This window comes from Scyliorhinus torazame, chromosome 11, assembly GCF_047496885.1.
Source record: "Scyliorhinus torazame isolate Kashiwa2021f chromosome 11, sScyTor2.1, whole genome shotgun sequence".
In the NCBI taxonomy this organism is placed as follows: Eukaryota; Metazoa; Chordata; class Chondrichthyes; order Carcharhiniformes; family Scyliorhinidae; genus Scyliorhinus; species Scyliorhinus torazame.
The window spans coordinates 74,297,327-74,318,088 of NC_092717.1; the positions used below are offsets into that span (position 1 = coordinate 74,297,327).

General features: G+C 45.9%; 1 protein-coding gene across 1 annotated transcript in view; it reads right to left on the bottom strand.

Moving 5' to 3' along the window:
- LOC140385346 (proton-coupled zinc antiporter SLC30A8-like) overlaps nucleotides 1-20,762 on the bottom strand; it is an 87,955-nt gene that overhangs the window by 15,109 nt on the left and 52,084 nt on the right. The window contains exon 5 of the mRNA XM_072467413.1: nucleotides 2,527-2,632. Within this exon, the coding sequence (XP_072323514.1) occupies nucleotides 2,527-2,632 (106 nt within the window). The remainder of the gene's footprint in view (nucleotides 1-2,526; nucleotides 2,633-20,762) is intronic.

Here is a 20,762-nt window from a genome sequence, read left to right on the forward strand (position 1 = left end):
TCCAGTATCCTAGCTACTGTTAGGGTCTGTTCTGGGATCATAATAATGTTTCTAATGTTTCCAAGTTGGCTGACAATACAAAGTTAGATGAGAACATAATGGTGAACAAAGATGTTGCAGAGGAACACTGACAGGTTGGATGAGCTGGCAAGAATATGACATATGGAATATAATATGGCAAAGTTTGAAGCGATCTAATTTGGGAGGAAAAATAAGAAAAATATATTAAAATATTTTTTTTAAAAAAAGTTTTTGAATGGTGGGAAATGTTTGTATTTCAGGCAACCCTGATATCCTTGTATGTAAATCACAGAAAGTTAACATGCAGATGCAGCAAGCAATTGGGAAGGCAAATGGCATGTTAGATTTTGTTCTAAAGGGATTATGCAGAAGAGTGAAGAAATCTTACTATAATTCTGCAGGGAATTGGTGTGACCACACCTAGACAACTATGTGCAGTTTTGGTCTCTATAACCAAGAGAGCACAAACTTGCCCTCGAGGGATCGCAATGAAGCTTTGTTAGACTCTTTTGTTGAGAGTGTTTTATGAGGTGAGATTGAGCAGACTAGGCCTATATTTCCTGGAATTTAGAAAAATGTGAGATGATCTCACCGAAACACATTCTTAAGGGGCTTGAAAGAGCAGAAAAAGAAAACAGTCTCAGATTAAGGAGTCAGCCATTTAGGACTGCGATCACGAGAAATACCTCCACTCAAAGGGTTGTGAATCTTTGGAATTCTATATCCCATAGAGCTCTGGATGCTCAATCGTTGAGTATATTCAAGGCAGAGGTTGCTGGATTGTTTCATGCTCAGGGATTAAGGGCACAGTAAGAAGTCTTACAACACCAGGTTAAAGTCCAACAGGTTTGTTTCAAACACTAGCTTTCGGAGCACTGCTCCTTTCCTGAGGAAGGAGCAGTGCTCCGAAAGCTAGTGCTTGAAACAAACCTGTTGGACTTTAACCCGGTGTTGTAAGACTTCTTACTGTGCTCACCCCAGTCCAACGCCGGCATCTCCACATCAGGGATTAAGGGGATAGCGTAGGAAGGTAGAATTGCAGTAGAAGGTCAATCATTATCTTGTTGAATAACAAAGCAGACTTGAAGAGCCAAATGGTCTACACCAGTCCACTTTTCTTCTGTTGCTATGCTCTTGAACAAGGCAGTGAGGAGTTTAAATAAAGCAGTTAAGAATCAGTCACCTGGCATACAACTTCACCCAATAGTTGGTAAAGAACCAACTGTCAGCCTTAAGCCTCAGTTGAATTGTCACTATGGATCAACTGGCTGAAATAATTCCCACCCAAATTGCATTGCATTGAAGTCAAGGGAAAGGAAGAGTATGGAACAGGCGGCCAATCCAATACCATCAGTTTCCTGTACATGAATCAGTTCAAAAGAACCCCCCACAACATGTTACACATGGCATATGATTATTTCTATCTGTACTTGCCCTTCCCTGAATTCTAAGTAATAATTGGGTATTTGTTTTGTCCCTCTGTAAGGATGTTACTTGACTCAACATTAAATGGTTTATCTGGGAGTTAATGCCTTATTTCCACAGTTCTTCAAGGTAAATCTTCCCAATATCCAAAGTTCCAACTGTTTGTAAAACAGAAAAACAAGCAGCATAAATCAAATACAGAAAAACACCAAAGGATTCAAAGGATCAGTACCTTTTGATTGATGCTATCTTTCTACAACATTCATAGAATCAAATTTATAGTGCAGGTGGAGGCCTTCGGGTCTGCACCGGCCCTTGGAAAGAGCACCCTTACTTTTTAAAATAAATTTAGAGTACACAATTATTTTTTTTCCAATTAAGGGGCAATTTAGTATGGCCAATCAACCTAACCTGCACATCCTTGGGTTGAATGGGGTGAAACCCACGCAGACACGGGGAGAATGTGCAAATTCGCATGGACAGTGACCCAGGGCCGGGATTCGAACCCGGGTCCTCAGCACCGTAGTCCCAGTGCTAACCTCTGTGCCACCGTGCTGCCCTAGAGCACCCTTACTTAAGGCCACAGCTCCACCCTATCCCCGTAACCCAGTAACCCCACCTAAACTTTTTTGGACACCAAGGGCAATTTATCATGGCCAATCCACCTAACCTGCACATCATTGGAATGTGCGAGGAACCGGAGCACCTGGAGGAAACACACGCACACACGGGGAGAACGTGCAGATTCCGCACATCACTGACCCAAGCCGGGAATCGAACCTGGGACCCTGGAGCTTTCTTCAAACCCTTCTCTCTCTCGATACACAATTCTTTACTTCTTGAGCTCATTTATGATTTTTTCTTGTACCATCTTCTCTGTTGACGTAATTCACAAGTCCATTATTTCTTATTTGAAAATAATTCCCTTGTTACTCCTTATGAAAAGTGCTAGGAGGACATCATGAAGTCAGTGGTTATATACTTGATGAAAACTCAAACTGTCGCTAATCAGAACATATTCTTCACCCTCTAGAATTGAAATGACAATAGAACTAAAATGAGAATAGTAGAGATAATTACCTTCCATCAGCACCAGCAAAATATCCCGCAGAACTGTGAGCGTTGTCCCCAACACAAACACAGAGAAAATAAATGTGCAGATAGGATCAGCTACTTTGAATTCAGGCTGGAAGAGACAAGAATAATAATGCCAATTCTAAATCTTTATGAGAAGTATCCATGACTCCATGAAGCAGAAAATGGAGCAAGCAGTGCCTAATTGACTAATTCAAAGTTTCATGCTCTGTATTTCCATTCTCCCTCTTTAGGTCTCCGTGATCCATGTACCCATGACAAAACCTCTGCCTATGCTTTGTACCACCATGTCACAATATGTTGGTTGTTGGATCATCTCATTACAAATGCCTATGGTTATTAGCTTCGTGTAATGGAGATTTCACTATTTAATTCTTTGTCTAAAATGTAGATTATTATCTGAATGCAATGTGGAAATTCCCCAGTTATGGCCTACAAAGAAAAAGCAGGACAAATCCAATTCGGCCAATTATGGCCCCACCAGTCTTCTCTCAAACATCAGCGGTGTTAGAAGGTATCGCAGCAGCTATCAAGCAGCACTCACTCAGCAATAACTTGCTCACCAATGCTCAGTTTGGGTTCTAACAGGGCCACTCGGTTTGAGATCTCAGTACAGCCTTGGTTCAAATATGGACAAAAGAACGGAATTCTAGAAAATGAGACACAGGTGAGTGTTCTTGACATAACAGCATTTGACCGAGTGCGGCATTAAGGAAACCTAACAAAATTGAAGTCAATGGGAATGGAGGAAAACTCTCTAGGACATCTATGTGCAGAGCCACAAGAATTGGGTGAGATCCTGAATGAATATTTCTCATCGTTATTCACGGTGGAGAAAGGCATGGATGTTAGGAAACTAAGGGAAATAAATAGTGATGTCTTGAGAAGTGTGCTTATTACAGAGGAGGAGGTGCTGGAAGTCTTAAAGCGCATCAAGGTAGATAAATCCCCGGGACCTGATGAAATGTATCCCAGGATGTTGTGGGAGGCTAGGGAGGAAATTGCGGGTCCCCTAACAAAGATATTTGAATCATCGGCAGCCACAGGTGAGGTGCCTGAAGATTGGAGAGTGGCGAATGTTGTGCCCTTGTTTAAGGGCAGCAGGGAAAAGCCTGGGAACTACAGACCGGTGAGCCTAACGTCTGTAGTAGGCTAAGTTGCTAGAAGGTATTCTGAGAGACAGGATCTACAAGCATTTAGAGAGGCAAGGACTGATTCGAGGCAGTCAGCATGGCTTTGTGCGTGGAAAATCATGTCTCACAAATTTGATTGAGTTTTTTGAGGGGGTGACCAAGAAGGTAGATGAGGGCAGTGCAGTAGACGTTGTTTACATGGACTTTAGCAAAGCCTTTGACAAGGTACCGCATGGTAGGTTGTTGCAGAAGGTTAAAGCTCACGGGATCCAGGGTGAGGTTGCTAATTGGATTCAAAATTGGCTGGACGACAGAAGACAGAGGGTGGTTGTAGAGGGTTGTTTTTCAAACTGGAGGCCTGTGACCAGTGGTGTGCCTCAGGGATCGGTGCTGGGTCCACTGTTATTTGTGATTTATATTAATGATTTGGATGAGAATTTAGGAGGCATGGTTAGTAAGTTTGCAGATGACACCAAGATTGGTGGCACAGTGGATAGTGAAGAAGGTTATCTAGGATTGCAACGGGATCTTGATCAATTAGGCCAGTGGGCCGACGAATGGCAGATGGAGTTTAATTTAGATAAATGTGAGGTGATGCATTTTGGCAGATCGAATCAGGCCAGGACCTACTCAGTTAATGGTATGGCGTTGGGGAGAGTTATAGAACAAAGAGATCTAGGAGTACAGGTTCATAGCTCCTTGAAGGTGGAGTCGCAGGTGGACAGGGTGGTGAAGAAGGCATTCGGCATGCTTGGTTTCATTGGTCAGAACATTGAATACAGGAGTTGGGACGTCTTGTTGAAGTTGTACAAGACATTGGTACGGCCAGACTTGGAATACTGTGTGCAGTTCTGGTCACCCTAGAATAGAAAGGATATTATTAAACTAGAAAGAGTGCAGAAAAGATTTACTAGGATGTTACCGGGACTTGATGGTTTGAGTTATAAGGAGAGGCTGGATAGACTGGGACTTTTTTCCCTGGAGCGTAGGAGGCTTAGGGGTGATCTTATAGAGGTCTATAAAATAATGAGGGGCATAGATAAGGTAGATAGTCAACATCTTTTCCCAAAGGTAGAGGAGTCTAAAACTAGAGGGCATAGGTTTAAGGTGAGAGGGGAGAGATTCAGAAGGGCCCAGAGGGGCAATTTCTTCACTCAGAGGGTAGAGAGTGTCTGGAATGTGCTGCCAGAGGTAGTAGTAGAGGCGGGTACAATTGTGTCTTTTAAAAAGCATTTAGATAGTTACATGGGTAAGATGGGTATAGAGGGTTATGGGCCAAGTGCGGGCAACTGGGACTAGCTTAATGGTAAAAACTGGGCGGCATGGACTGGTTGGGCCGAAGGGCCTGTTTCCATGCTGTAAACTTCTATGATTCCACTGATTGGAGTCATATCTAGCACAAAGAAATATGGTTCTGATTGTCGAAAGCCAAACATCTCAGTCCCAGGACATCGCTGCAGGAGTTCCTCAGGGTAGTGTCCTGAGTCCACCCATCTACAGCTACTTCATCAATGACGTTCCCTCCCTCAAAGGTCGGAAGTAGGGGTGCTTGCTGATGATTGCAGTGTTCAGTACTACTTGCAGATCTTCAGATACTGAAGCAGTCCATACCTACATGCAGCAAGACCTGGATAACATTCAGGCTTGGGTTAATAAATGGTAGGTAATGTCTGCACCATACAAATGCTAGGCAATAATCATTCTGAATGAGAGAATCTAATCTCCCCTTGATCTTCAATGGCATTACCATTGCTAAAACTCCGTATCAATATCCTGGGGGCCAGAAACTTGACTGGACCATATACATACTGTGGCTACAAGAGCAGGTCAGCGGCTGGTAATTCTGTGGCAAGCAACTCACCTTCAGACTCCCCCCAAAACCTGTCTACCATCTACTAGGCACAAATCAGGAGCATGATACTTGCCTGAATATATGACAAACACACTCAAGAAGCTCAACATCATCCAGGACAAAGCAGGCCACTTGATTACTATCCCATCAAACACCTTAAACACTCACTCCTACCACCACCAGTGAACAGCAGAAGCAGTGTATACCATCTACAAGTTGCACTGCAGCAGCTCACCAAGGCTCCTTTGATAGCCCGTGGAAGTTGAAGAAACCATCAGTATAACTTCAAACCCATTGCATGATCCATTGCTGTCATAATATATTGCCGAAGGTGACCCAACTTTGAGGAGTCTGCTGGCTCAGCCTTTCTCTGCTCTCCCTTGAAAGTGGCTGCATTTTGTCAATGTATACATGCAAAGCATCTCTGAGACGCAGGGTGCATGTTGCTTTGCAATTTTGGGGGAGAGTGTTCCCAGTGCTTTTGAGGAAGGCTGTCAAGCAGATATTGTTTCTTACCATGTGGAGGAGATTTCCTTCATCATGCAGCAGCCTCATTTCCATCACCCTATTGCCCTTGCAACAGAAACAGGCGCACAACATCCTTGAAAGGCTATTGATGTGGTGGGAATCCAATGGTGATGTCTGCAAGGACCATGGACGTGAGAGCCATGGAGAATGCTAGGACCACATCATGAGAACATGTTGGTTTCAGCGAATCCTCCATTCCAGGGGCACATGACTGTGAAAGAAGCATTTGCAGTAACAGTGTGGTGGTGCTAGTCATGGATCTTGTGGAATAGTGTAATTTGGGGGTGGGAGAAGTGTTTGGAAAGTGGAGAGTTGCATCAGTGAGGAATGCCTAGTCTGACAGCATGCTGAGCAATGGGTTTTGTGGACAAGCCCATCAATAAGGAATGTTGAGGGTCTCCAGGCCTTCCTCTCATAAGCTTGTGTGTCTCACACTTGTTCTGGCACTGTGTCCCTACTCCGAGGAGCGCCTTGGATACCAGGAGGAGGAAAATGCATTCAAGGAAGCAACGTCACACCAGACTAGCTCAGTAGACATCAGGCATCAGCATAGTTACATGCACCTCAGTGGGTCCATGTGTGATTTTAAAATCAACGGCACTGGGTGATACGCACAGCACTAATGTGCAGAAGGATGTGTCTGAGGCAGAGGCATCTGTCAACAGTCCTGCTCAGAGTGGGGGACGACAGTGACAATGATGCTCTGCAGAACATTGAGCTAAGGCCCCAGGAGTCACAGTCTGGAGCTCATTATTTGGATCTGCAACAGATTTGTGACTATCTGACAGAGTTCTCTGAGGCATTGCAAGCTCATGTGTTGCAATTGGTGGAGTCTATGGTGTAGATCAGCTCAACCATCTCTTGGGAATTCTACCACAGGAGTTCCACCCATGAGAGAGTTGGAAACCTCACAGAGAACCACATGCAGCTGCAGTGAATGCAGGAGCAGCATGATGTCCTGCACAGGGTACATAGCACGTCTCATAGCCTGGGCCATTTAGTTCAGAGACTGGATCAGTCAGTTCAGGTCTGAGTGTGTCAGGTGTGGAGTACATGACGATCTGTGAACCTTGAACAAGACACTCTCGCAGGTGGCCAAAAGGTTCTCAAGATGGTGCCAGTTGACTCCCAGAAACTGACCCTTCTAAGCCATCAGGAAAGCACACCAACGGCTGAGGAATTCCATAGGAAAATGAGGACTCCATGCAGACTGAGGAAAGCTTCCTGAAAAACATACACGGACGTGCAGAAAGTTATTTATATAGTCACAGACTACGTGGACTTTGATGGAATCACTTCTCCTTCCGGTAATGAAGCTATCTGATCTTTCCCTGGGTCCCTTGATCAATGAGGTCTGCAACTCCCTGGACCTGAAGGAAGTGCCAAATAATGTAAAACCCATTGCCCTCTGCGTTTCTGATCTGCATCTTCAGGAAGCTGATGAAACACAATAAGCAGTGTGAGAGACCACATCCTGAGTGAGAGACAGTCCGAGTGAGTATATTTAGGAATTTGGATCAATGTGGGAATTCGGCGCAGAGGGCAAAGAGGTGCTCTTTTGTATTTGCTTTCTAACTTTTTCACTCATCAGAAAGTGGTCTTGCCCTGCTGCAGGAGTAGCGAGCTGTTTGATGTGTATCTGGTATCAATAGGTGCTTAAGGTTTATTTGAATTCTGAAGGTTTAAAATAGTATAGGAACTGTTATTTTGCAAGTTGAAAAAAGCATCATAAATAAGTAAATAATTTAATTAAGTAATTATTTGAAACACATCAAGGATGGCAAGACAGGTTAGGTGTCAAGGCTGCAGCTCATGGGAGCTCCTAAATAACATTGTGATCCAGGGTAAACATGTCTGCAGTGAGTGCTTGCGGCTTGAGGAACTTTGGCTCAGAATCATTGAGCTGGAGGTTAATCTGCGGACACTGCGACACATCAGGAGGGAGACAGTTACCTGTACACCTTGTTTCAAGAGGCAGTCACACCCCTTAAGATAGAGTCTTTTGATTTGGAAAGTGGTCAGGGACAGGGTGTGACTGCAGCTGAGGTAGGAAAGGGGACCCAGAGGGCAGGAGTTTCAGCCTCTGGATTTGTCCATCAATATTGAGGATCGCTCAGCTTCTTTGGATGAGAATGGGGGCTGCAGGCTGGATGAGGTGTCTGGTCCTGGTACTGTGGTTCAGGAAGCCATTCAAGTGAGGAGAGCAAAAAGGAATGTAGTGTCTGTAGAGGCCAGTATAGTGAGGGGGATAGACGGTTCTTGGCAGCAGAGCCAGAATCCAAATGGATATGTTGCCTGCCAGGATCCGGGACACCCGCTCTAGGTTAGAGAGGAATTTGCAGTGGGAGGGGAAGGATCAAGTTGCCTCCAAGCAAGTAAGTCTCAAGTCAATGCTCGCTACGAGATAGGCGCTCCTAGCTACCAGTCCATACCAGCTTTTTAATCCCGCAGACTCAGGACCTGAACGAAAGGCCATTTGTTCCCCTGACCTGGTGGGCCAGTCCGAAGCTAAGTATTGGCCTGTTAGCTATAGAAATAGCCTAGAAAGTAGAGTTTATGCATGAGTAGCGATTTACTGTGTATAATAAATGTGTTTTGATTTGAATCTTACTAATTGGTGTGTTGAGTTATTGATCATTACTTGAACTTGAACCTCGTGGCAGTATCATAAAGATACCTGGCGACTCTAGAGCAAAGGTTATAAAACAGCTAATTGAACCAACCAAAAGTTAGCAACAGGGCATTGGCATTCTTATTTGAGAACGGCGGGCTCGGGGTTCACAGCTCGTCATGTACTCCAAAGAAAATGGATATGGCAGCATTGCAAGGCAGATATTTAGGTAATGATACCAAGGGTGTGACAGGAAGAGACAGAGTGCGCAAACATTAAAAAAACAGCAAATAGGGTCAAAGGGGGACAAAATGGTAAAAGGCAAAATTATTGGCTCTTTACTTAAATGCAGGTTAGTATGTGGCACAAAATAAGGTTAATGGGTATTATTTTACAACCATTACAGAGATGTGGTTACAAGGAGATCAAAACTGGGAACCAAATAACCAGGGATATGTGACTTTTGTAAGAACAGGCAGGAAGGAAAGGGTGGTGGAGTAGCTTTGTTAGTACAAGATGGGATAAGTACAATAGCAAGAAGTGATCTTGGATCGAAAGTGTAGATTCCATATGGGTGGAGAGAAGAAATAACAAGAGGAAGGCTTCACTGGTGAGAGTAGTCTGTAGAACCCCTAACAGTAGCTATACTGTAGGACCAAGAATAAATCAGGAGATAATGGGGGCAGATAATGGGGGCAGATAATGGAGGCAGATAAAAAAGGCAGTACTTTAATCATGGGTGACTTCAATCTTCAGGTAGATTGGGAAAATCAAATTGAGAGGTAGCCATTAATAATAATTATTAGTGTCAAGTAGGTTTTAAGATTATGAGGGGCAAAATTATGAGGAGCATAGACAGAGTGGACAGTCAGAGGCTTTTTCCGAGAGTAGAGGGGTCAATTACTAGAGGATTTAAGGTACGAGGGGCAAGGTTTAGAGGACCAAAGGGCCTGTTCTGTGCTGTACTGTTCTATGTTCTATGTACGAGGCAAGTTTATTTACACAGAGGGTAGTGGGTGCCTGAAACTCGCTACCGGAGGAGGTGGTGGAAGCAGGGACGATAGTGACATTTAAGGGGCATCTTGACAAATACATGAATAGGATGGGAATGGAGGGATTGCGGACCCAGGAAGTGTAGAAGATTGTAGTTTAGTCGGGCAGCATGGTCGGCACGGGCTTGGAGGGCCGAAGGGCTTGTTCCTGTGCTGTACATTTCTTTGTTCTTTGTCCAAGCCCCTAGCACTAAGTGAGTCCCAGTCAATATTGGGGAAGTTGAAGTCTCCCATCACAACAACCCTGTTGCTTTTACTCCTTTCCAAAATACGTCTACCTATCTGCTCCTCTATCTCCCGCTGGCTGTTGGGAGGCCTGTAGTAAACCCCCAACATTGTGACTGCACCCTTCTTATTCCTGATCTCCACCCATCTAGCCTCGCTGCCCTCTGAGGTGTCCTCCCGTAGTAGCTGTGATATTCTCCCTAACCAGTAGCGCAACTCCGCCACCCCTTTTACATCCCCCTCTATCCAGCCTGAAACATCTAAATCCTGGAACGTCTAGCTGCGAATCCTGTCCTTCCCTCAACCAGGTCTCCGTAATGGCAACAACATCATAGTTCCAAGTACTAATCCAAGCTCTAAGTTCATCTGCCTTACCCGTTATACTTCTTGCATTAAAACATATGCACTTCAGGCCACCAGACCCGCTGTTTTCAGCAACATCTCCCTGTCTGCTCTTCCTCAGAGCCATACTGGCCCTATTCCCTAGCTCTCCCTCAATGTTTTCACCTTCTGACCTATTGCTCCGGTACCCACCCCCCTGCCATACTAGGTTAAGCCCTCCCGTGTGACACTAGCAAACCTCGCGGCTAGGAAGAATCTATTGGGGACAGTTTCCTCGAACAATGGATGCAATTTCACAGCCTCGTCACACTGACTTTGTGTCAGAACGAGGGTGTTGAATCTCATGAGAAGCCCTCTTGTAGGATTTGCAATGCTCAAAATGTCTCGCTGGATTTAATGGAGTCATACGCGAAGTCACAATTTGGATTTAGCCCTCACTGGATTCGTGGAATTCTCCCAATGCCTGCACGTTCTCGCCAGGGCACCATTTAGTAGCTTCCGCAAAAGTGGAACAGTCTTAATGGCACCTGGGAGGTCTCCCAGGCCATTAGAGAACACAGGGTGGTTGAGGACAGGGCAAGGTGACACCCAGGCACTGCCAGCCTGGTAGTGCCACTTGGCCACCCTGGCACTGAAATGGTGCCTGGGTAGCACTGCCAGGATGCCAGTGCCAGGCTGAAATGGCAAAGTGCCATTGAATAGTGGGGTGTTTCTTGGCGCCGCAGCCGCTGAGAAACACCATGTTATATGTGCCTAAAACCAGACAGATTTTTTTCTGGTTTAATCACGCCCAATATGTTATGTCACGATAGTGACATTTAAGGGGCATCTTGACAAATACATGAATAGGATGGGAATAGAGGGATACGGACCCAGGAAGTGTAGAAGATTGTAGTTTAGTCGGGCAGCATGGTCGGCACGGCCTTGGAGGGCCGAAGGGCTTGTTCCTGTGCTGTACATTTCTTTGTTCTTTGTGGATCCAACCAGGAATTAGCCATTTTGGATCTTCGAATGTGCAATGAAGCAGGTTTAATAAGCAATTGCAGAGTAAAAGATCACCAGGAAACAGTGACCATAACATGTAGAATGTAGCATTCAGTTTGAGAGTGAGAAACGTGGGTCAAAAACAATTGTACTAATCTTAAATAAGGGCAATTACAAAGGAATGAGGGCAGAGTTGGACGGTGTAGATTGGGAAAGGAGTTTAGCAGAAAAAAAACGGTTGATCGGCATTGGCAAACATTTATAAAAATAGTTCATGACTCACAACAAAGATGTATCCCAGTGAGAAAGGAGGATTCTAGGAAGGGGATAAACCAACTATGATTAAACAAGCAAGTTAAGGATAATATTAAACTGAAAGAAAAAAACATACAATGTGGCAAGGATTAGTAGTAAGCCAGAGGATTAGGAAAGTTTTAAAAAACAGAAGATTACCAAAAAAAAACAGAGGGAGAAGATAAATTATGAGAGTAAACTAGCAAGTCATATAAAAAGATAATAAAGCTAATTTAAATATATAAAAATGGAGAGCCAAAGTAAACATAGGCCCCTGAGAGAATGAGACTGGGGAAGTACTAATGTGGAATCAGAAAATAGCAGAGGAGTTAAGTGACAGTCTTCACAGTAGAAGACACTAATTCCAAAAATACTAATTAATCAAGGGGCAAAAAAAAAAAGGTGTGGGGTGGGGGGGAAGAGGAGGAAATAAATAAAGTAACTATCACTAGAGAAAAAGTACCAGGGAAATGAATGGGGCTAAAGATAATAATAATTGCTTATTGTCACAAGTAGGCTTCAATTAAGTTACTGTGAAAAGCCCCTAGTCACCACATTCCGGCGCCTATTCGGGGAGGCCGGTACGGGAATTGAACCCGTGCTGCTGGCATTGTTCTCCATTACAAGCCAGCTGTTTAGCCCACTGTGCTAAATCATCCCCAGATGGATTAATCCTCTGGACCTGGTGGGTTGCATCCTAGGATATTAAAGGAAGTAGCTACAGAAATACTGGATGCACTGGTAGCAATCTCCCAAGAATCTTTAAATTCTGGAAAAGTCCTAGAGGATTGGTAAACTGCCAATGCTTCAAAAGAGGGAGACAAAAAAATGTTAATAATAGGCAGGTGGCTTAACATTGTCTTTGGGAAAATGTTAGAGTTTATCAGGAGGACTAAAGGAGTCGCACGCTGGCACAATGGTTAGCACTGTTGCCTCACAGCACCAGGGGCCTAGGTTAATTTCCGGCCATGGGTCATCACGGTCTGTGTGGAGCGTGTACATTCTCCAAGTGTCTACGTGGACTTCCTCTGGGTGCCCCGGTTTCCTCCCATCCACAGTCCAAAGATGTGCAGGTTACGTGGACTGGCCATGCCAAATTTCCCCTTAGTGTCCAGGGTTGGGTTACGGGGATAGGGTTATGGGGATAGGGTGGAGTGTACGGAGGAGTCAGCATGGGGAGTGCTCTTTTGAAGGGTCAGTGCAGACTCGATGGGCCGAATGGCCTCCTTCTGCACAGTCGTGATTCCAGGATTCTGTTCTATGATGATAAAGGACTTAATAGCAAAGCATATAGAAATACATAATATGATCAAGCAGTGTCAGAATGGATTTATGAAGGGGAAATCATGCCTGACAAATATATTAGAGTTCCTTGAGGTGATACTGAGCAGAATAGTTAAAGGGGAACCTGTAGATATAATGGGCGGGATTCTTTGATCCTGAGGCTAAGTGTTGACACCGTCGTAAACGCTATTGCCACCAGGAGCAGCGATTCCGAGCCCTTCAGTAGGCCAGCACGGGATTGGAGACCCACGCCGCTCCAGCTGCCGATACCAGCGTCAAATGGGCGCCGCGGGTCTGCGCATGCGCGCTGCGATCGGCATGAATGCGCACATGCGCACTGCGACTGGCGCGATTGCGCACATGCGCAGTGGCTTCCTTCTCCGCTCCGGCCCCAACGCAACATGGCCTCGGGTTACAGGGGCCGGCTCGGAGCAAAAGCGGCCCCCAGCCCAAGAGACCGGCCCGCTGATCGGCTGGCCCCGATCGCAGGCCAGGCCACAGCGGAGGGCCCCCCCCCCCCCGGGGTCAGACCACCCTCCCCCCACACCAGGCCGCCCCCGAAAAGATGCACGCCGAGGTCCCGCCGGGTAAGACTACACGTGGACGGTGCCAGCGGGACTCAGATTTGTTTTGCGGCCACTCGGCCCATTCTGGGCGGAGTATCACCGGGGGGGGGGGGGGGGGGGGGGGGGGGGGGGGATGTAGAGAGGCCCCCAACAGCGCCGATTCTCTGCTCTCCGGAGAATCGGCGGACCGGCATTGGGGCAGCGTCGCACGATTCGCGCCTGGCCCGGCGTGGGCTGAGACAATCCCGCCCAATATATTTGGATTTCCAAAAAGCATTTGGTGAGGTATTGCACAAAAGGCTACTTAATAAGATTACGAATTCATGGTGTTGGGAGATTATGCATGGATCGATGATTGGCTAAATAAATAAGACAGAGAGTTGGGATATGAGGGGCATTTTCAGGATGGCAACTTATAACTAATCGAGTCCCACAGGCATCAGTGCTGGCACCACAATTATTGGCAATATATATTAATGACTTGGACATGAATGTACTTTTGCCAAGTTTGTGGATGACACAAAAATAGGTGGGAAGGCAAGTGGTGAGGACAACACACAGTCGGCAGAGGGATATCGACAGGTTAAGTGAGTGGGCAAGAACTTGGCGGAATGAATATAATGTAGGAAAATGTGAAGTTATACACTTTAGAAGAGAAGAACTGCTCAAAGCTGCAGCACAGAGGGGTTTGATGGTCCTCATGCATAGACCACAAAAAGTTAGCATGCAAGTTCAGCAGGTAATAGGGAAGATAAATGGAATATTGGCTTTTATTTCAAAGGGAATGGAGTATAAAAATAGGGAGGTCTTGCTGAAACTATAGATGGCACTAGTTAGACCACATCTGGAATACTGTGAACAGTTTTGGTCCCCTTATCCAAGGAAAGATAAAATAATAACCTTTTATTGTCACATGTATGAAGTTACTGTGAAAAGCCCCTAATCGCCACATTCCGGCGCCTGTTCGGGTAAGCTGGTACGGGAATTGAACCCGCGCTGCTGGCCTTGTTCTGCATCACAAACCAGCTGTCTAGACCACTGATATACTAGCATTGGAGATAGTCCAGAGAAAGTTCACTAGGTTTATCCTGGGTATGGAGGGATTTTCCTTTGAGGAGATTGAGTAGAGTGTACCACAGGAGTTTAGAAAAATGGGAGGTGACCTTATTGAGACATATATGATTCTCAGGGAGCTTGACAGGGTAGATGCTGAGAGGTTCTTTCCCCTTGTCGGAGAACCTAGGACAAAAGGGCATAATCTTAGTCGCCCATTTAAGACAGAGATAAGGAGGAATTTGGTCTCTCAGAGCGTAGTGAATCTGTGGAATTCTTTACCGTATAGGGCTGTCGAGGCTGGGTCGTTAATTATGTTCAAGGTCAAGCTAGACATATTTTTAATTAGTAAGGGAATCAAGGGTAGTGGGGATAAGGAGTTGAGAATTATCAGATCAGATCAGTCATAATCTCATTGAATGGCAGAGCAGATTCGATTGGCTGAAAGGCCTACTTCTGCTCCCAAGTCTTATGGTGAAGAAAGCATCTGCAACAGTATGGATTCAGCATTGAGTAACCGATTGAGATAATTCACCGAAGTCAACAGCAGTGCCTGAAATGAGGGTCCATAAAACCATAAGACATAGGAGCAGAATGAGGCACTCGGCCCATCAAGTCTACTCCGCCATTCAATTATGGCTGATATTCTCTCATCCCCATTCTCCTGCCTTCTCCCCATAACCCCTGATCCCCGCAGGGCTAAGTACTTAGCCCCCTACTCTACTCCCTGTACACACACGACTGCGTGGCAAAATTTGGTTCCAACTCCATCTACATCACTCTTCCAACTTCTTCCATCGGGCAGGAGATACAAAAGTCTGAGGACATGCACGAACAGACTAAAAACAGCTTTTTCCCCGCTGTTACCAGACTCCTAAACGACCCTCTTATGGACTGACCTTATTAACACTACACCCCCTGTATGCTTCACCGGATGTCGGTGTCTATGTAGTTACATAGTGTACCTTGTGTTACCCTATTATGTATTTTCTTTCTTTCCGTGTACTTAATGATCTGTCGAGCTGCTCACATGAAATACTTTTCACTGTACCTCAGTACACTTGACAATAAACAAAATCCAAAACCAAATCCAGATGAAGAACTAGAGGGGCATGATCACCTTCAGTGCTACTGGCAGAGCTTGCCGATGGATGGTTCTAGGATACAAGGTATCATCAAGGAGGACACAAAGATCTGTTACTATATCCCTGGACAGCTGAAGTTGTCTCCTGTACTGGTGCTCAGACATCTGCAGGTAGGAGGGCCTGTTGCAGTACACACAGACCTGGGGTATCATGGCTCCTTCTGTCCTTGGAACTGGCTGCTGTGATTGTGATCCTTGCTGTCTGGGGAATGCGAGGCTGCTGCTGCAGCTATTCTGCCTGAATGGCCTGTAGTTGTGAGGACACGTACCCATAACCAATATCAAGCTTCCTTACTTGGAGTAGAGATGTCCCAAGTCTCACTGAATGGTCTGATTATGGTGGATTTTTGCTCATGCCCTGGTTGTTGAAGGAGAACACCCCTGCTTCCACCCGTTTCCTGATGCAAATCCAGCACCTTCCCCGAAGCTTTTCTAGTCTAAGAACAGAAAAAATATCCTGACTTGACCACTTTGCACAACTTTCCAGCACTTCTGACAGACCACCCACTATGTTCTTGGTTGCACTGAGTCACCACGGTTAACAAAGTCTTCTGAAGCCCAGACGATTCCTTCAAAATGACTTTTTCAGCAGTCCTTACAATGTTGCACCCGATGTCCTTCACTGTACATGTCGACTCTCGCCTCACTCCTTTCCTGAGCTGCTGAAAATAGTCAATGTTGGAAATGAGGATGGGAATTGCAAATCCAGCTCCTGCTTGACTATTCTTTGCCTATCTGATGCGAATCAACCCCACATCAGGATTGCAAAATCTGGTCATGGGTGTACCTACATGACAGGGACTGCAGGAGTCAAGGCAGCAGGCTTGCCATCAGCTCAAGTGAAATTAGGGATAGGCAATAGATCTTGGTCCTGCCAAGGTGATCACATACCATGAAGGAATAAAAATAAAATTAATTGATTCATTTTTCCTTTAACAAAATACAAGATTAACCAAGCTTAAATCTGTATACAAAGGACAGATGCAGCAAAAGGAACGCATTACAAGGGAATTGGAGATTCTGGACATTACAGGTTTCAAGCAAATAGTTGCATTGCTATTAATCTAACAGAAACTCAGAGAAGCACACATTATACATATATACTGTCGAGGCTGATTTTCCGACTACGTGCTGATGGTGGGGAATCTTACCTGCCAGTGTATAGCAGAAAATTCTGATCACATACTCAGGAAAATTATGCCTACCGTAAACCTGTGGGATATTGCACAGAAGTGGAGGTGAGGAATCCGCATGGTTCGGTTGGAGCAGCAACTGGATGCACTTAGGAGCATGCAGGTGGCGGAAAGCGTCATAGATCGCAGTTATGTAAATGTGGTCACACCCAAGGTGCAGGCAGAGAAATGGGTGACCACCAGAAAGGGCAGGCAGTCAGTGCAGGAATCCCCTGTGGTTGTCCCCCTCTCGAACAGGTATACCCCTTTGGATACTGTCGGGGGGGGGGATAGCCTATCAGGGGAAAACAGCAGCAGCCAGAGCAGTGGCACCACGGCTGGCTCTGATGTTCAGAAGGGAGGGTCAAAGCGCAGAAGAGTAATAGTAATAGGGGACTCTATAGTCAGGGGCACAGATAGGCGCTTCTGTGGACGTGAAAGAGACTCCAGGATGGTATGTTGCCTCCCTGGTGCCAGGGTCCAGGATGTCTCCGAACGGGTAGAGGGAATCCTGAAGGGGGAGGGCAAACAGGCAGAGGTCGTTGTACATATTGGTACTAACGACATAGGCAGGAAGGGGCATGAGGTCCTGCAGCAGGAGTTCAGGGAGCTAGGCAGAAAGTTGAAAGACAGGACCTCGAGGGTTGTAATCTCTGGATTACTCCCTGTGCCACGTGTCAGTGAGGCTAGAAATAGGAAGATAGAGCAGATAAACACGTGGCTAAACAGCTGGTGTAGGAGGGAGGGTTTCCATTATCTGGACCACTGGGAGCTCTTCCGGGGCAGGTGTGACCTGTATAAGAAGGACGGGTTGCATCTAAACCGGAGAGGCATAAATATCCTGGCCGCGAGGTTTGCTAGTGTCACACGGGAGGGTTTAAACTAGTATGGCAGGGGGGTGGGCACGGGAGCAATAGGTCAGAAGGTGAGAGCATTGAGGGAGAACTAGGGAATAGGGACAGTGTGGCTCTGAGGCAGAGCAGATGGGGAGAAGCTGCTGAACACAGCGGGTCTGGTGGCCTGAAGTGCATATGTTTTAATGCAAGGAGCATTACGGGTAAGGCAGATGAAAATAGAGCTTGGATTAGAACTTGGAACTATGATGTTGTTGCCATTACAGAGACCTGGTTGAGGGAAGGGCAGGATTGGCAGCTAAACGTTCCAGGATTTAGATGTTTCAGGCGGGATAGAGGGGGATGTAAAAGGGGAGGCGGAGTTGCGCTACTTGTTCGGGAGAATATCACAGCTGTACTGCGAGAGGACACCTCAGAGGGCAGTGAGGCTATATGGGTAGAGATCAGGAATAAGAAGGGTGCAGTCACAATGTTGGGGGTATACTACAGGCCTCCCAACAGCCAGCGGGAGATAGAGTAGCAGATAGGTAGACAGATTTTGGAAAAGAGTAAAAACAACAGGGTTGTGGTGATGGGAGACTTCAACTTCCCCAATATTGACTGGGACTCACTTAGTGCCAGGGGCTTAGATGGGGCGGAGTTTGTAAGGAGCATCCAGGAGGGCTTCTTAAAACAATATGTAGACAGTCCAACTAGGGAAGGGGCGGTACTGGACCTGGTATTGGGGAATGAGCCCGGCCAGGTGGTAGATGTTTCAGTAGGGGAGCATTTCGGTAACAGTGACCACAATTCAGTAAGTTTTAAAGTACTGGTGGACAAGGATAAGAGTGGTCCGAGGACGAATGTGCTAAATTGGGGGAAGGCTAATTATAACAATATTAGGCGGGAACTGAAGAACATAGATTGGGGGCGGATGTTTGAGGGCAAATCAACATCTGACATGTGGGAGACTTTCAAGTGGCAGTTGAAAGGAATACAGGACCGGCATGTTCCTGTGAGGAAGAAAGATAAATACGGCAATTTTCGGGAACCTTGGATGACGAGTGATATTGTAGGCCTCGTCAAAAAGAAAAAGGAGGCATTTGTCAGGGCTAAAAGGCTGGGAACAGACAAAGCCTGCGTGGAATATAAGGAAAGTAGGAAGGAACTTAAGCAAGGAGTCAGGAGGGCTAGAAGGGGTCACGAAAAGTCATTGGCAAATAGGGTTAAGGAAAATCCCAAGGCTTTTTACACGTACATAAAAAGCAAGAGGGTAGCCAGGGAAAGGGTTGGCCCACTGAAGGATAGGCAAGGGAATCTATGTGTGGAGCCAGAGGAAATGGGCGAGGTACTAAATGAATACTTTGCATCAGTATTCACTAAAGAGAAGGAATTGGTAGATGTTGAGTCTGGAGAAGGGGGTGTAGATAGCCTGGGTCACATTGTGATCCAAAAAGACGAGGTGTTGGGTGTCTTAAAAAATATTAAGGTAGATAAGTCCCCAGGGCCTGATGGGATCTACCCCAGAATACTGAAGGAGGCTGGAGAGGAAATTGCTGAGGCCTTGACAGAAATCTTTGGATCCTCGCTGTCTTCAGGGGATGTCCTGGAGGACTGGAGAATAGCCAATGTTGTTCCTCTGTTTAAGAAGGGTAGCAAGGATAATCCCAGGAACTACAGGCCGGTGAGCCTTACTTCAGTGGTAGGGAAATTACTGGAGAGAATTCTTCGAGACAGGATCTACTCCCATTTGGAAGCAAATGGACGTATTAGTGAGAGGCAGCACGGTTTTGTGAAGGGGAGGTCGTGTCTCACTAACTTGATAGAGTTTTTCGAGGAGGTCACTAAGATGATTGATGCAGGTAGGGCAGTAGATGTTGTCTATATGGACTTCAGTAAGGCCTTTGACAAGGTCCCTCATGGTAGACTAGTACAAAAGGTGGAGTCACACGGGATCAGGGGTGAGCTGGCAAAGTGGATACAGAACTGGCTAGGCCATAGAAGGCAGAGAGTAGCAATGGAGGGATGTTTTTCTAATTGGAGGGCTGTGACCAGTGGTGTTCCACAGGGATCAGTGCTGGGACCTTTGCTCTTTGTAGTATATATAAATGATTTGGAGGAAAATGTAACTGGTCTGATTAGTAAGTTTGCAGACGACACAAAGGTTGGTGGAATTGCGGATAGCGATGAGGACTGTCGGAGGATACAGCAGGATTTAGATTGTCTGGAGACTTGGGCGGAGAGATGGCAGATGGAGTTTAATCCGGACAAATGTGAGGTAATGCATTTTGGAAGGTCTAATGCAGGTAGGGAATATACAGTGAATGGTAGAACCCTCAAGAGTATTGAAAGTCAAAGAGATCTAGGAGTACAGGTACACAGGTCATTGAAAGGGGCAACACAGGTGGAGAAGGTAGTCAAGAAGGCATACGGCATGCTTGCCTTCATTGGCCAGGGCATTGAGTATAAGAATTGGCAAGTCATGTTGCAGCTGTATAGAACCTTAGTTAGGCCACACTTGGAGTATAGTGTTCAATTCTGGTCGCCACACTACCAGAAGGATGTGGAGGCTTTAGAGAGGGTGCAGAAGAGATTTACCAGAATGTTGCCTGGTATGGAGGGCATTAGCTATGAGGAGCGATTGAATAAACTCGGTTTGTTCTCACTGGAACGAAGGAGGTTGAGGGGAGACCTGATAGAGGTATACAAAATTATGAGGGGCATAGACAGAGTGGATAGTCAGAGGCTTTTCCCCAGGGTAGAGGGGTCAATTACTAGGGGGCATAGGTTTAAGGTGAGAGGGGCAAGGTTTAGAGTAGATGTACGAGGCAAGTTTTTTACGCAGAGGGTAGTGGGTGCCTGGAACTCGCTACCGGAGGAGGTAGTGGAAGCAGGGACGATAGGGACATTTAAGGGGCATCTTGACAAATATATGAATAGGATGGGAATAGAAGGATACGGACCCAGGAAGTGTAGAAGATTGTAGTTTAGTCGGGCAGCATGGTCGGCACGGGCTTGGAGGGCCGAAGGGCCTGTTCCTGTGCTGTACATTTCTTTGTTCTTTGTTGTTCTTTGAAACTAATGTTGAGATATTTAACATATATTTGGCATGTCTATAAATGAAAGCCATTTGCTTTCTAGTCAATGA